This window comes from Harpegnathos saltator, unplaced genomic scaffold, assembly GCF_003227715.2.
Source record: "Harpegnathos saltator strain DR-91 unplaced genomic scaffold, Hsal_v8.6 scaffold376, whole genome shotgun sequence".
NCBI lineage: Eukaryota > Metazoa > Arthropoda > Insecta > Hymenoptera > Formicidae > Harpegnathos > Harpegnathos saltator.
The window spans coordinates 250,617-266,688 of record NW_020230179.1 but is presented as its reverse complement, the minus strand read 5'-3'; the positions used below and the strand labels follow the sequence as shown (position 1 = coordinate 266,688).

The 16,072-nt window shown below is 39.2% G+C and overlaps 1 protein-coding gene across 1 annotated transcript; it reads right to left on the bottom strand.

The window, feature by feature from the left end:
• Positions 1 to 1,255: 1,255 nt before the first annotated feature.
• LOC105192105 (uncharacterized) lies at positions 1,256 to 2,476 on the bottom strand. Its single transcript, XM_025300555.1, has 3 exons — positions 2,255 to 2,476; positions 1,864 to 2,005; positions 1,256 to 1,675 (listed from the first exon to the last, which is right to left on the bottom strand). Exons 1-3 carry the CDS (start codon positions 2,474 to 2,476, stop codon positions 1,257 to 1,259), a joined length of 783 nt encoding a protein of 260 aa, XP_025156340.1. The 3' UTR covers position 1,256.
• Positions 2,477 to 16,072: the final 13,596 nt, after the last annotated feature.

The window sequence follows — 16,072 nt, the reverse complement described above, 5'->3', positions numbered from 1 at the left end:
AAGTAAGCACGGTTGCCGTCTGTTTCGGCGTAGACATGCGTGTGGTGTGAACATGAGAGATTTGTACAGTCGTGGTTGAGCGATTTAGCGAATAACTAATGTCGCCTGCAGCGGAAAAAAAATGTGGCGAAACGGAATGATGTGTGTATGAAAGAACATAAATTCTCTTTTCTACTAATATGCGTGTACTGCACATTTCATTTCACCGTCGACCAACTCCGTTGCATCCCTATGTGCGTGAATACGTCCCTTGACCACGTCCCTTGATCTGATTAGTAATTGAGTGACGTAAAATTACGATGAAAAAAGGACAAGAAAACCTTTGACTTTCTATCTTTGACGGTAAAGCGAAGTCCGCCTTAATATCCGTTAGCAATTCGACTCGGCCAGCTTGGAATCCTTCGACGACCTTTGTAACACTCAAAGAAAAGTATTCTATTTGTAAAGTGATTTTTCCCATAGTCTCATATTCTAAGCGAAGCCTTTTACAGAAAAAGGATTCCTCTTTCAATAAACCGATTAAAGTGAAGCATTCATCTAAAATTTATTAGATATTATTCTAACTGTGTTCTTCTTATTGAAATAAGGATTTCCTCTTATATCAATTAATTTTCCTCTTATATGAAGAGAAATATGTTGATTTGAATGTCGGCTTCTTTTGTTCAGTCATGCTCTACCTTCAGACATGAGCGAATAAATAACCATATGCTCATAGTTCAGAATATTTGGAACGTCTTTTAAAAAAGGTATGTGTGTTGCTGTACCATATAACGAAGATAACTTAGCTATATATTTGGTCAAATACAGTTTATAATTTATTGCAAGAACTTGAATAACGTATTCTTTCTTTTAACTATGTTTCATACAATTGGTTATGATGATCATCTTTGTAGCTACGAAGTTTATAACAAAACTGACTGGAGCCGGAAGTACATCTATATATATATATATATATATATATTACTTTTCGCTATACATTATAACAATTATTTTCAAATTAACTAGTATAACCAATGAGAATAAAATACAGAAAAAATAAATAATAATCCTCTTAAAAAAAGATTAAATAATCTGTATATAAGAGGAAATTTATGTTAAAATCAATGATTTACATTATACATGTAACATATAATCTCCCTAACTTTAAGAATATAATGTGTTTATAATATTTTTCTCTTAATCTTAGAGGAATCCTCTTGAGGCCATATATAAGAATAAAATCCTTTAAAATTTAGATGATTTCGCTTGTTTTGAAATTACTTTTTTTTGGGTGTTAATCCAACGCATTCTCTCGTCTCCGAGAGGCTCCGTAACGCAATTCTTCGTCCTGTACTTCCGATTGTGTCGATATACTCGGAATTCCCGGTACTGCGGAGAAGAGGAAGATGTCTCAAACTCTCAAAATTATGCGAGTAACGAAACGTTGATCCGGGAGAGTCGACGCGGCCGTCTCGATGAGTTCTTCTTACGTACGTAACACGAAGAATATCCCGTTCTTTGAGATTAGGAGCCAGATTGTTACGCGGTCGGGACATCTTCAGCGGCCTCATCAAGTTCCTCGTCATGATTACCTGCGGATCTCGGTATGCCCGTTTGTAAACCGTTTCAACTACGACCCAGTCCTTCGGTAACTCTTCGCCTTTGTCGAGGTGTAATCGCGACCGCAGGTATTTATCTGCGATGTGTTAATTGGGATGTTACTATTCAACGTCACAGAAAAGTAGAAATCTAAATATTGAATTAAGCGATTTGGTCGAACAGGGAAATCAAATCGACATCTTTCTCGGTAGCGCGATATAGACTGCCGCGCGAATATAATCGATGACGGAGATTATTAATGATCAATCGAACAGCAGTCCTTGCCAGGTTCTTTCCAGTAATCCAGTTGGTACGTGCTCCGTCTTAATTTGTCCTTCTCGCGTTCGATCAAATCTTCATTCGGCACGACGCGAGGTAAAGCGTTACTCAAATGAGGAAACTTGTCGCGCAGCTGTAATTTCACAAGAACATTTGATTGTTAAGAGGGTCAGTTGAGGATCAGTTCGGAGCATCAAAGTGCAAGTAAAAAATGTAAAAACTGAAGGGAAAGGATAAAAATAAAGAAAAAAAGAGTGACAAATGGCATACGTATTTTCCAAGACAAAACTCTCTAAACAGAAAATGAAAGATGAAGAAAAAGGTCAAAAGAAATAAAGGAAAGCGAGAAAAAGCGAGACTAAAAGGGAAAGACTTCTTTCCGAGTTAAAGATTTTACCTTATTCAAATAGTCTACCGGGTCTTCGCTTCGTTCGTTTTCAGGTAGTAAGTCATTTTCCCGTCGCGTATTCAAATACTGTTTGTATGGTTCATTCAAAACATTCAAGGATAATGGATAACGCAGCAACGGCTGGCTTGGCCTTTTGATCTTTTTCTCACGGTAATCTATTTTGTAGACGGTCGAGAAGTCTCGCGTATCCTTGTCGATCTCCAAGATCATTTCCGTTACATGCGATCGTTTCGGCTATTTATCAGGAAAATTTAGCGAGCGGTAGAAAAGAAAATAGCGTTCCTTAGAGTAGTTTGTGAACTGCGATTTCGTGTGATATCATTTCATGATTGACATGTGCGTTTTCAATCTTTGACGTGTCAACCAAGTCGTGAGAGAAAAGAAAAACACGATCAAGCATCGCGGTCGCAGCGCGACGCCGAGTACATATGAAACAATAGCGATCGTAGTAGCTTTTCCGGAATTTCAGGATCGATTGGTCTTCCGAGTCAAATATCTCAAGCATGGAAATTATAATAAAAAGTCTGATAACATTTTTCTTATATAATGTCTATCTCGCGCGTACTTTGCAACAAGCCCGATCAAGATTGGTGCAGGAAATACGGAGATCTCGAAATCTCACCTGCAAAAAGGTCCTTTTTTTCGTTAATAATTTCAAATTCAGATCTCACATATACGCACACAAGCAAAGCGAGTTTGTCCTAACCCTGGTATATATTTTTCTATTTTCGAAATAAAAAAGCCAAACGAATGCAATTAAATGTTATTTATCATCATTGAATATTAGATGAAAAGTAGAAAAGTTATTGTCCGTAGCGGATAATCTAACATTTAATAAGAACGAGACAAAATTCGCATGGGATGAAATTCCACTCTTTAACGCTACCATGACTTTTAATTATTCTCCGAAAACGGCGTCACAACAACTTTGACACTCTGTACAATTAGTTGCTAACATATTTTCTAATCGTACACATTTCTCTTTAATTAACATAAAGCTAACAAATGTCCGATGCTTCGACAGAGTAATTTTCTTTATTTTCAATAATGAAAAAAGAAAAGTACATCAATGTCGCGTACAGTTGAAAGGTCTCCTCGCATTCCCCTCGTCGTTCCGGAACCTTCGAGAAAAGAAGAGACGCCCAAGGGCAAGTCTCTCTTGCTTCAACCGCCGCCGAGGCCCGCAATGTTTACATCGCGCCGATTGTGTTGATCGGCTCACGAGCGACGACATTTTTTGCTCTTCGTATTAATCTTAGCGCGTCTCGTGTACTCGATCTCATTCCATCAGCAGCAGCCGTGCGCGACGCGCTCGTCACTTCCGTCTCGTGTAATTGAAAGAAATGTATCTCGTCGGTCCTCGAGATACTCAATCGGCATCGCGTTGATTAACCGCACGGTCGAATCGCGAGTATCGACATTAGAAATGTGAGCGAGTGAAATCCGGAGGATTTCCAGCAGCCGGGAAGCAGGACGCCGGCAGCGATACCAGTCACGTTTCCAGGTATGTGGAATCATTTATTATGCGGGAAGTCTCCCATAACGAGAGCGGACATTTGACGAATTTTCCGAGAATAAGAAGTCGGAATTTCGCGCTCGGCACTCACAATCCGTCATCATCCGACTAGTAATCATCACTTTATGAATTTGCAATTACTCTCGTCAATCTCTGTCTGTCTATCTATTTATTGCATTGTTGTATACAAAAGATATTGATCCAGACAGAGACGGATAACGGTCCATGAGCGCGGATTTCTAATTCATGTTCTCAATCAAACATTCTGAATAATTCCCAATTGTGTGAGTATACCGGTCTTGTGTAGAATATTCAACGTCATACCGCTTCTTAGACTGCGACCTTTTTTGTTTTCAGTCAGCGCTTCTTTCAAGTCTATTTACTCTCGTTACGGGATCTAAATTTAACTGTCACGGGGATCTAAATTTAACGTAACGGGGATCTAAATTTAACTGTCCATTCGTAAAAGAGTATTTTCGAGAGCACACAACTGTTGTCTCCGCTTCTTGTTGTCATTTTTTTTCGTCAGCTCTTTCAAGAGCTCCAAGTCCTATCTAGACTTTCAATGTCAATGAAGAAAAAAAAACCGTAGCGAATATTATCCCAACCAAACATTCCTTCTCTACCGCAACTTACCAACCAAGAACGCTAAATTTTTGTTCCAGACGTTGTGAGAAGCAAGTCCGGCGGACGCGGATGGCGCACCGGAGGATCCGGTTCGGGCAGAGCAGGGTCGGCCGGAAGGTAAAGTTTACAAGTTTCCTACACATCTGTGTTCAACTCTTTACGATCTTTGCCTTTGCAACTTGTTCCTCATCAGCTCTCTTGAAAGCTTCATGTCTCATTTAAATTTCCAATGTTGGAACAAAACTTTAAAGATAAAAATCCCATATCAAAATATTTCCGTATTTTCGATTCGTCTCGATCAAAGATATCCTCTCTCTACCGCAGATTATCAACTAGGACAACTACTTTTCTGTTTCAGTTATTGCGGAAAGCAACAACAATCCGGCAAATGCGGATGCCGTACCGGAGGATCCGGTTCGGGCCAAGGAGAGTCGGTCGAAAGGTAAAGTTTACAAGTTTCCTACACATCTGTGTTCAACCCTTTACGATCTTTGCCTTTGCAACTTGTTCTTCATCAGCTCTCTTGAAAGCTTAAAGTCTCATTTAAATTTTCAATGTTGGAACAACAATATAAAGATAAAAATTCCGTATCAAAATGTTTCCGTATTTTCGATTCGTCCCGATCAAAGATATTCTCTCTCTACCGCAGGTTATCAATCGGAAAAATTATTTTTCTGTTTCAGTTGTTGCGGAAAGCAACAGCAATCCGGCGGATGCGGATGCCGCATCGGAGGATCCGATTCGGGCCAAGCAGAGTCGGCTTGAAGGTAAGTTTACAAGTTTATTATAGTCCTCTGTTTGATCCTTGGCGATCTAGAGCTGGGATATAATTTCCGGCTCGAATTGAATTACGATCGCAGAGGGTAAACTACTCTTTTACTCGCCCGTACTCGTTGGTCAAATCTGATGAGCGAATGTGAATTTTTTGTTACAGAGTTGAAGCGGAACGTGGCCGGCTCTGACTGCAAGTCGTTTCGGTGAGTCAAAATGAAAAGAGAAACAAAATTCTGCATGACGGATGTGGGACTAAAAAATATCGTTCGAGTCAATGCGAATTGCAAATAGATTCTTGCATATGTGTGTTTGTGACGTTGAATAAAATACATTGCTCGAAACAATCAGGGAATTACTTCATCGATAGCCTGCATTACATACGAGATTTAAAATACCGAATGATTTTCTTTTGACGTTCAGTCATCTGAATAAGAGATATTCATATTTACAAACGCGATATCGTCATCAGCTACTTCATTTTCATTTTTCAAGCGGGCTGAAAAATTATTTAACGGAAATTATTTGACAATATTCAATTGTCCGTGTAAAATATATTCATACGCATAAATGCCGATACCGTTGGCTACTTTTCTTTTATTTCCAAAACAGGCTGTAGAATTATTTGGCAATATTGTCTATTTATCACGATCCCTATTGTCTCGAGTAGCGTATAAATATAAATATAATGCGCGCAGAAATAGCATCAGCGCACGCCGAGCTTGAGGTATCCTCGCTCGCGTGCCTTTGAATATCGCGACGCAGTTATCAATATACGCGTTTTTACCGCGCTAACAAAGAAAGCTTAAATTCTCATTTCGCCAAAGTATCGCGAACGTCGTGACGGAACTATCATGCGTGAAAACTTTACCCCGCTCTCTCTCTCTCTCTCTCTTTGCGCTCCCTCGGAGTGACCGGTTTCTGATTGTCTAATCCTTCCTCGCGTGCATTCGCGAATATTCTCGTAAATATCGATATTCCCGCATTTTCGCGACTTTTCAGACGCGATCGCGAAAAGCGCCGTAAAAATCCATTGGACGAGTGGATAAATTTTCTTGCTCCTCGCCGATCGAGTTTATAAAGTCCGTTTCGCAGCGCGTAAAAAGTTTCCGTCGATGTCGACGTAAAACGTTCGTTAATTGACGCAAATATCGCCGCTCTGATACAAGTATAGATCGCGTCGCGGAAGTGTGGCGAAAGTGTAGCAATCAACGTGGGACGCGCTGCAAGATGGATGCTGCGCGACATGGAGAGCGGCAGCGGACATGGACGGACATTGATGGATCTGGTTAGATGCAACAGGACATCATCAATATCATCATCGGTGAGCGTTTGATTCAATGCTCGCAGAGAGCTCTTTTATTATTACATTGTGCATGCCGCAAATTTGCATTGACTTTTGTAACGAAAAATATATTCCATGAATTATTACCATATATTATGGCCATATATTATTGCCATATATTATTGCCATATATTATTGCCATATATTGTTGCCATATATTATTGCCATATATTGTTGCCGTATATTATTGCCATATATTATTGCCACATATTGCCATGTATTATCGCCATATATTATGGCCACTTGAAATCGCGCGAACAATCAAGAAAACTGAATTTGCCGATAATCGCAAAGGCGCGCGGCAGACGTCACGGACGAATGACAGCAGCCCATCTCAGGGCTGCCCGATAACAATGCTCTTGCTGCAATTTAACTTTAAACCACAACAGCCTCCGGTCGCAGGAAACTTTTTATCGCGGACTAACCCCTCGAGCGGAATGTTCCCGAGAAACGCTCTTGACATAAATGCTGGTTATAAGTGAACTTGCCTCGTTAGGGCGTCGTCGCGGTGTCGTTGTCGCGGATAATAAGGAAGAAAGGAGTTAAACATCCGCACCGTTATGAAAAGAGGGCCGATGGCGTCCCTTCGCGAGTAGAATATTAGGTCCTTGCGAACGCGAGCGTTAAATTCCAGCGCGGCTGCGAACGTCCCCCGACTAATTTCTTCGCGGAAACTGAATCTTCATAACTCGCGCTTGATCGTGCGTTGAGACTCTATCGAGGGTGGGAGATTGAAGCGGGAGTTGATGATATAAGCGTGACAAAGTAGTCGCGCATTTTATGATCGCTCTTTAAAATAGGCGCTTCTTTCGTCGGTGATAAAGACAAGAAGAAATCAGAGCCTGCTCTGTCGGTGAGGTCGTAAAAACCGCATGGATTTTCTTTCCGTAGCTGCTCCCGCGACTGTTTCGTAATCCGCATTACGATCATTTTTACGGATAAGTATGGGGAAAGTGACATACTCGGATAACCTTTGTCCTCTGAATAATACGTCTCGTAAAGTTTTCCAGCTCTGCGTTACATCGTATGTTGGCGTCGGATATTATTAAATTTATATTACACTACAGGAATTATTTTTATGATTTATAATATTTATTCTAAACTTTAACATGAATAAACTAAAATGGCGCGCGCGTAACGCGCGCTCGTAGTGTTCAAGTGTTATATAAACGCGTAACAATGTGCGAGACCGTGCTTGTTAAGTACGCTATTATGGTTGTAGCACAGACATAAACCGCCTGAAAGTGGATGTAGCACGGACTGCCACCACATGCAGGTTACCTGCCGAAACCTGAAAGTGGATGTAGCATTGTAGTTCCCTTTTCAAAATGGATGCAGATGGCGCCCTTTTCCAGTGCGGAAAGTCGGTGTCATCGAAAACGCCGTGTTGGCCGCTCTCACGTTCCTCTCTGCTATGAGACAGCAAGGGAATAGGATTAGGCAGCCATGAAATATAATAGTTGTAGATGGAAGTGTGTACTGCTCCCTCCAGATCCAGATCTCACTCGTTTCACTCTCGTTATCGTAAGTACTCATAGGCTGCATTCAGCAGACTCAACAGTTGGACAACATTACTAGATTTTCCATTGAATCTCGCTCCTGATTGGTAAATACTTTTGGGTCTATGAAGAATCTAAAAGAATGCTCCAATCACAGACAATAATCACTAAGCGCTCTCTGATCACTTTGTTCTACTGAACGCGGCCATAGGCATAGGTTTCTCTCTGCTTTTCAGTTTATTAGCGATATCTCTGGAGGCGTTTTTGGTGAATTTTTAGAATTGCATTCGATAGTACTCATCGAAACGCGTAAGATGGCACCACCTTTGAATTTTTTTCTCCATCAGAAGTGACTGAGAAAAATTGTTTGACCCATATTCAGAACATGCTTATAACTATGTTAGTGCGCTGTTAACTAATCAGAAGACATATTGCATGGCTTTTCATTGGTTAACAGCGCGCTAACATAGTTACAAGCGTAACTATATTCTGAATATGGGCCCTTTTCTTTTTCAAAACATTACACAGATTTTCAAGTATTTCAAATAAAGGAAAAAATTAGGGAGAGAGGTATGGTCTTGCTCAGCTCGATGAATACTATCGAATGCAATTTTAAAAATAAACAAAAACGCTGGTTTAGGATTTGCTTCATCTTATAGAGGTTAGTAAATTTTTCGCGACCTGAAATAGTGATTCGAGTCTCGGCTAAAAGTTTGATTTTTAGTCAGGACTCGAACCACAATTTGATCTCTCGGAAAAAAATTTACCATCCTCTATGAAATTAAACAAATTCTAAATCAGGTGTTCTTTGTAAACGTTTAAAACTGCATTTAATAGAACTCATTGAGACACATAAGATGGCACCACTCTTGAATTTTTCCTTCCACTAGCGTCTGAAAAAATTGTTTTTTTTTCGTTATACAAAACGTTATACCGATTTTCAAACATTTCTAGTAGAGAGAAAAATTCGGAAATGGTGTAATCTCATGCAGTTCGACGAGCATTACTGAATGCAATTTTAAAAATTCATCAAAATCCTTTTTGTTTCGAGACGGCTTAAATTTCGGAGGAGGTCGGTAAATTTTCTTCGTTATTTAAAATTGTTATTCAAATCTCAAGTAAAAATCAAATTTTTAGCCAAGACTCGAACCATATTTTGGACTTTCGGAAGAAATTTATCGGTCTCTATGAAATTAAGCCGTCTCTAAATCAAGCTTTTTTAATTAACTTTTAGTATTGCATTCGATAATATTCGTCGGGATGCTTATAATGCCATTATTTACCCTTACTTACTTACCCTTGAATTTTTCCTTCCATCAGGAATATCCGAAAAAATTACTTTTCATTTTTAAAATGTTACTTATTCCTCGTTTATTTCTGTTTGTAATTAATTTTGCTTGTAATAATAATAATAATGTATAACATATGTATGGCATCGTCGAGTGTGCTTGTCTGCTTGTTAAAAGTTCATTAAAATATTTTAATTGTATTTCTTATTCTCAACGTATTTGTTATTCCCGTTTGCAATTCGCATGATTTGCAAAAATGCTCGTTTCCTCGTTACAATTTCGCCGAGATGTAAATTAGACTTTCGGAAATCAAGCATACTATTTCATCTTCATATTCATATTCATTATCGTCTATCGCGCAGACAAGGTCGGATGTAAATTAACAGCGGTGAAATGAGGCGAAACGGTAGGCGTTAATACGTCAACTCTGCTTGTGAAGTCGTCTGATAGTTCGTAACCTTTGTTCTAACTGCTCTCGCCAGATAAAGCCAGGGGTCCACGAGTTCGGGTGTAGTAATCGTCTCACGACACGAGGCTTAAGACCGCGCTTGCGTCGTCTATAATGAAGCCCGCGCGGTCTCCGGTAACTCATTACATAGGCGATATAATAATACCGGCTGACGCATGGCACCCTCGTGTACCGTAAACGCCAATTAGGATACGACATCGAATTTCCTGGTTATGGGCGCGCCTCCACCTCGAGACGCGCCTTTTCTTCCTCTCTTTCTCTCTGCTCTCATCTTTCTAAGGAACGCTGTGGGCGATAGGGACGAAGGTCGAGGGTGAAAATAAATAATAATTATCAGGATGAGAATAAGACAATTTCATGCGATGATTTATACACACAATAATAATGTACAATAATAATGTGAAGGGTGTCCGGGATCTTTTGGAAATGAAAAAAACTGTGAAGATTAATCAGATCGAACTGAGAAGAAAAGTCATGTGTCATATGTCATTTTGCATAAATCGCAATGATTATTAAGTTATTAATGAAAATTTATTAAGTTATTAATTGAAAATGACCACATCTAGAAGTTCTTTTAATTGATAATTTAATTGAAAATTTGCGTAGCGATAGATATGAATATATTGAACTTTGAACCCTGAATCTTGAACCTGTCGCTAGGCACAATAGCCGTCATATAATTGTTGATTAGGTTATTCTAAACCAAAAAAGTTTTTTACCATTTAGCAAATAAATACGCAAATTTTCAAATTATCAATTAAAAGAACCTCTAAATGTGATCATTTTCAATCATTAGCCAACTTAATAACTATCGCGATTTTTGCAAAATGGTATTTGACTTTTCTTCTCAGTTCATCTGATTAATCTTCACAATTTTCCAAAAAAATCCCGGACATCCTGTATATGACAACAATGTATAATAAAAATGTACAATATAAAATGTGGAAACTACAATATCAAATATAATATATAATTTTATATGCAGCAAATATTGTAGCAAATATCTTAATATAACATGTACTATGTTGTTTACGTGTATATGTAAATAACGTCAATATCGAATATTTTATTCGAATTAAATTGTATTGCTTAAATTAAATTTGAATCAGATCTAAAAATTGCTGTCTAATATAGTAAATTATATTACTTAAATTAGATCTATAATTGAAACCAGAGAAATATTCGAATTAGATTGTTTTCCTTACGAAGTGTCGCATACACGCAACAAAGTGCACAACTCTGTGTGGACATGCGATATCGTTAAACGAAATTGCAGTCACAACGCCGCGGACTCGGCGAGATGCAATCGGGACTATCGAGTCGTCCGCACGGTGATGAGAAGCACAAATTATCCGACATTGCGGTAAATGCGGTTTACGCGATAGCTGAAGCAACGAAGAAACATCGTGCTCTTGTAAGCGCGACCGTCGCGTCGGGAGTACAAATTCCTCCCGAAATCACTCGCGATCGGCAATTTGTAACTTCCACCTCGACACCGGCCTCGACCGATCCCTGCCGTCTACGTCAGCAACCCTCGTTGAAGGACGAACGTGAGACCCTCGTTCGCAAATTGCACGCCCTTCTTTCCCCCCCCCTCTATCTCTCTCTTTCTCTCTCTCTCTCTCTCTCTCTTTCCTTCTCTCCGGCTCTCCCTTTTACGCGCAGGAAAAGCCTCAGCCCCTTGCTGGAACATTCGTTAACGCGCTTTTGTTTCTCGAGCTTTGTTTGAGTTCGTGTCGAGTTGCGAAACTGATTATGTTACGAGAGACATATAAAACGTAAAAAAAAACGCAGTTCTTAGAAATTTACGATTACACGCGACTGTTACTCACTCGATCGTAAGGAAATTTCATTAACGCTGAATGTTGAATGTTTCCGAGTGGAAGATGCATCACGCACTTTCCGAATAAAAACGACATCTATACCTCGCGGCTAATATTTTGCGCGATGAATTTGCGCTCTTAAGCGATTTCGTATCGTCAGAGTAACTCGAGTCTTCCTGGTATTAATATCGTGAGGAAGTCGCATAGTTCGGGGGACGTTCCGTCGATTCCGCTGATACTCATGTAGCGGAAGCTGAAATTGCTATCCTGATGCGTCCTTAGGTAAACGTCGAAAGTTCGCGAGCAGTTGTATAGGCGCCCACAACGTCAAAGTCGGGCTCTGAATAATGGATATTGCCGAACGCGAACATTTCATTATATTTCGCTGTGCGTGGCTTAAGCGACAACCTGTAACTCACCCTTTCTCATCCTTGCCATTCCCCCCCCCCCCGGTGTCGCAAACTTCCCCAACGCAATTTAGAAACTTGGCGTCAAAGGCCAACTATTCGACAGCAGAGCTATTTTAACTCGCATTTGCGTCGCCGATATCCTTTTAGCAAATAAACGCGTCGAACTTTCTTTTCTCACCCCCGAAGGAGAGTACGGGAACGTAGAGGATGGCGATTTGAATTTTCCTCGTACGCCACGGAATATGTAGAATCAGATAATCGACGTGAAAATTGATCTTGTGCAAGGAGTAATATCAACATATAAATCAGTACGACGGGTTGCCTACCCGTCATTCGGACGATAACGCAAGAGTTGCCGAGAAAGTCACTCGTTGATCTTGTCGATAATGATATTTGAAGTGCTTCCAGTTATGACGAGTGCAACTAATTTTGCACCGTGATCGTTTATGATAGCAGCCGAGTCTCATTAAATTGAAAAAAAAAATTGTTTAAAAAAGCGAACTGAGAAATAAACATTATGAATTTGTTAAGAGAGTAAATAATGCAATATATTTTCTTGTTTCGTATAATTTAATTTCTTTCTTGCATTGGAAAATTTGATAGGAATTGGAGATTAGAGAAAATGGTACAGAAATATTTAGAGATCTTATATACTGTGTTCCATCGCTTTTGGAATAGGTCGCTTCTGCAAAAAATATGCATCGACCGGAAACGCAGCATAAATTATTGATCAACTTGATCGATAATAACTGTTAAGCGATATATTTTCGGTACATGATCTCGTATTTTGATGCCTCTTTTATTAAAAATAGCGTTTGTTTTTCAAAGTTTTCGCAGCTTATACGCAAATCAAAAGACTCATGAGCCACTTTTGTCGATAAAAAGAGTTCAGAATATGAACATTCTACACTCTAGTGAGGAGTTTTCAATGAGGCTCGGCTCCTATCATAAACGATTCGGGTACAAAATTATAATAAATTGCATTCATCATAATATAATATAATATAATATAATATCGTTATCGATAAAATCAACGAATGACCCTGGTGTAACATCAACATACAGATCAGTACGATGGGTTGTCTGCCCTCATTCGGATGATAATGCAGAGGTTGCCGAGAAAGTCACTCGTTGATCGTTTATGATAATAGCTGAGTCTCATCAAATTAAAAGACAATGTTTAAATAAGCGAAACTGAGAAATAAACATTACGAATTTAAGCAGAGTAAATAAGAGTAATAGTTAAGGAAGTAAATAATGCAATATATCTTCTTGTTTTGTAATAATTTCATAATTCATACATATAATACGAATTTTGTGCACATAAGTATTTTACAGCAGTTAGTCGTCAACTTTATTTCATGAATGTATTAATACATACATTTATTTATGTGCACGAAATTCATATTATATGTATGAGTTATGACGATCGCGATCCTGAAAAATGTAATTTAATTCTCTCGTTGTAATTCCCAAGTCGTGAGATACAGTGTATTACATACAAGTGGGCTGATATACATCCTTGGTTCTCTCTCCTTCGTTATTCCCTCGCTGACATTCCTGGATTGTTAGAGAATTAATTTCACTGCCTGTATCTTGATTTTCCTGGGTTTCCGCGCGCTTATTTCATCAAATCGCGCTGTAATCTCGCGGCGAAAGTCTTTCGCTAAATGTTCAGCCAAATATCAACCCAAATCGCCGCGTTGTTTGTTTTTGCCGTGTATGCACAGTATCAGGAAATTTTGCCTCCATTCGGACGAAACGAATTCGGGCTTGTCGCGGGAATATCGTGGCCTTTCAAGTTCGCAGCGATCCACATCTACCACAACCGACAGCAAACTCGCTCTCACAACTGTTGCGTGCATAAATTAAATTGCATATTCGGACTGAACAATAGTAGCGTGTATACGTCAGAGTCGCGATAAACAACTCTTGAGCGTCGTTAACGAGAAATTATATGTTTACGCTCGCGCGAGGATTGCGACGAATTTCTCGCGCAAAAACAACTGTGTAATTACTATACACACATACACACACACACACACATGAATATAATAACACACGTATGTAATAACGCAGACGTTTATTTTTCCTCCGATTCTGCTTTATCCATTTTACTTCGTCAATTTTCAGCAGATAATAATGCAATAAAAATGCGATAGACGCTGATTGAAGTTGCTAAAAATACTGAAAATCCGCGGGTCTCTTTGAATGAAGTTTCGAGGGAATACATAAATGACTTCGGCGGAATTTTAGTTGAGAATTACTCACGGCGCACGAGTGTGAGGGAAGCTCCATGGCGGCATGAAACCATTAAAGTTTGCCTCGTAGATCGCAGCAAGTATGATGCGATTCGATCTAAAACCGATGCGTAGACCGTAACGATCGTTGCAGTTGAAACGCAGAAATATTTGGCGATTTTTTCACGGCACAAAATTTCAGCGCCTGTATAATTCCAAGGCGATCGCAATTTTGCATCGAGACTTTCAGCTTTAAACACCAAAGCGCGCCAGTGAAGTATTGCACGCTAGCTTCGAGACTAGCTGTACGCGTGATATTTTGTCTTAGTTTCAAGCACTCACATTCAATGCGAATTGCAGCAACGTTCGCTGATGTTTGCAATCATCCCAATTGGAGACAGATGAGACGGAGGATTGCGTAAACAAGATTTTATTAGCCTCGCATTCAATGACGTATAATGGAGACGTGATACGGTGATCTACGAAATTGCGTATGAAGGACGAGGAGATTGGACTAATTATCCTGACAGTGCAGGAGAAGACACGTCTGTTGATTCATCCCCGCCCTGTATTAACTAGAACGACTGAAATGGATGTCCTCGATGTGAGTCTCGTTAACCACCAGTCCCCCTACACATTTCCAAATTTTCAGTTTACATCCACTATCTAGACTATGAAACGAGAGCCTCTGCTGCTTTCATCGCTTCGGAGAATCCTACTTTCTCCCGAGTGAATAAAACAAGGTGAAAAATCCTGTCGAGCACAGTCAGTAACTATGAGCGTTGCTCAATCGATCACATACAGGGTGTCTTCGGTCGGTTTAACCTAACGATTTTGAAATTTCCAAAAGTTAACAAGTTAGGACACTATTATTCTAGTATTCTTGAGGTCAAATAAAGTAGAAAAGTGTGGTACCACTTTTCCTTCCGACAAAGAGTTAGCGAATAAGCGAGATTCAAGCTAAATCTTGAAAAAGTTGTCAAGTTTTCCTTAAACATCTCAGAAAATATTAGGCAAATGAGAAAATGATTCAGACAAAAGTTGTCCAAAATAATTAGTAGAAAAGAATGATACAATAAGAAATGGGGATTTCTATTTGAAAAAAGCAATGATTAGCGAATATCTCGAAAGTGGCGCCATCTGCAAACGAAATGATATCGCTGTCTCATGTCCCCCTTCAAACTAAGCAACTTTTGTCTAAAATATTTTTTCATCCGACCGCTTTCCGCGATGTTAATCGGAGTGCCCAATGGGACACCCTGTATGCATCTTATATTAATATTTTTCGTTATTTCTACGAAGATTCCTTTTTCAGACGAAAGAACAAGAACACGATGGAAGCTTGGACATCGGGAGATACTTGAAACATTGGTAAAAGTGGGAAAACAAAAATATAAAGTAAAATAAAAGAAGCAAAAATATATACGAATAACAAGTATAATAATAATAGTATAATAATAATAGTCAGCATAAATCGTATTAACCCCTTCCGTGGTAGAGCAAAATTCAGTAAAATGCACTGAAACCGCCCCAAAAAAATGACGGGGCGGATTTTTTCAATAATTTGTATACTTCAGTTTTTTTGGTCGCTGAAGCCGAATTTGAGGTCAAAATATAGAAATTCCAAAAGGCGGATCGAATATGGCGACTAAAATGTTTAGAAATGCTTAATATTATAAATAAAAGTAATTGGTCATTTCTCAAGTCACTAAATTAACGATTTTTATATAAAATCGCTCTTAACGCTCTTACTGCTCGCTGCGAACTGACTCGTTTGCTGCTCGCTCTTCGTCGTACATCCTCTGTTTTTTGGTACT

Bases quoted from the DNA above. Each gene is read 5' to 3' on its own strand.
- LOC105192105 (XM_025300555.1), bottom strand. From the start codon at position 2,476: ATGATCTTGGAGATCGACAAGGATACGCGAGACTTCTCGACCGTCTAC. The intron at 2,006-2,254 runs GTAAAATCTTTA...CAATCAAATGTT, and splicing joins CGGTAGACTATTTGAATAAG to CTTGTGAAATTACAGCTGCG. The intron at 1,676-1,863 runs GCAAGGACTGCT...AACACATCGCAG, and splicing joins GGATTACTGGAAAGAACCTG to ATAAATACCTGCGGTCGCGA.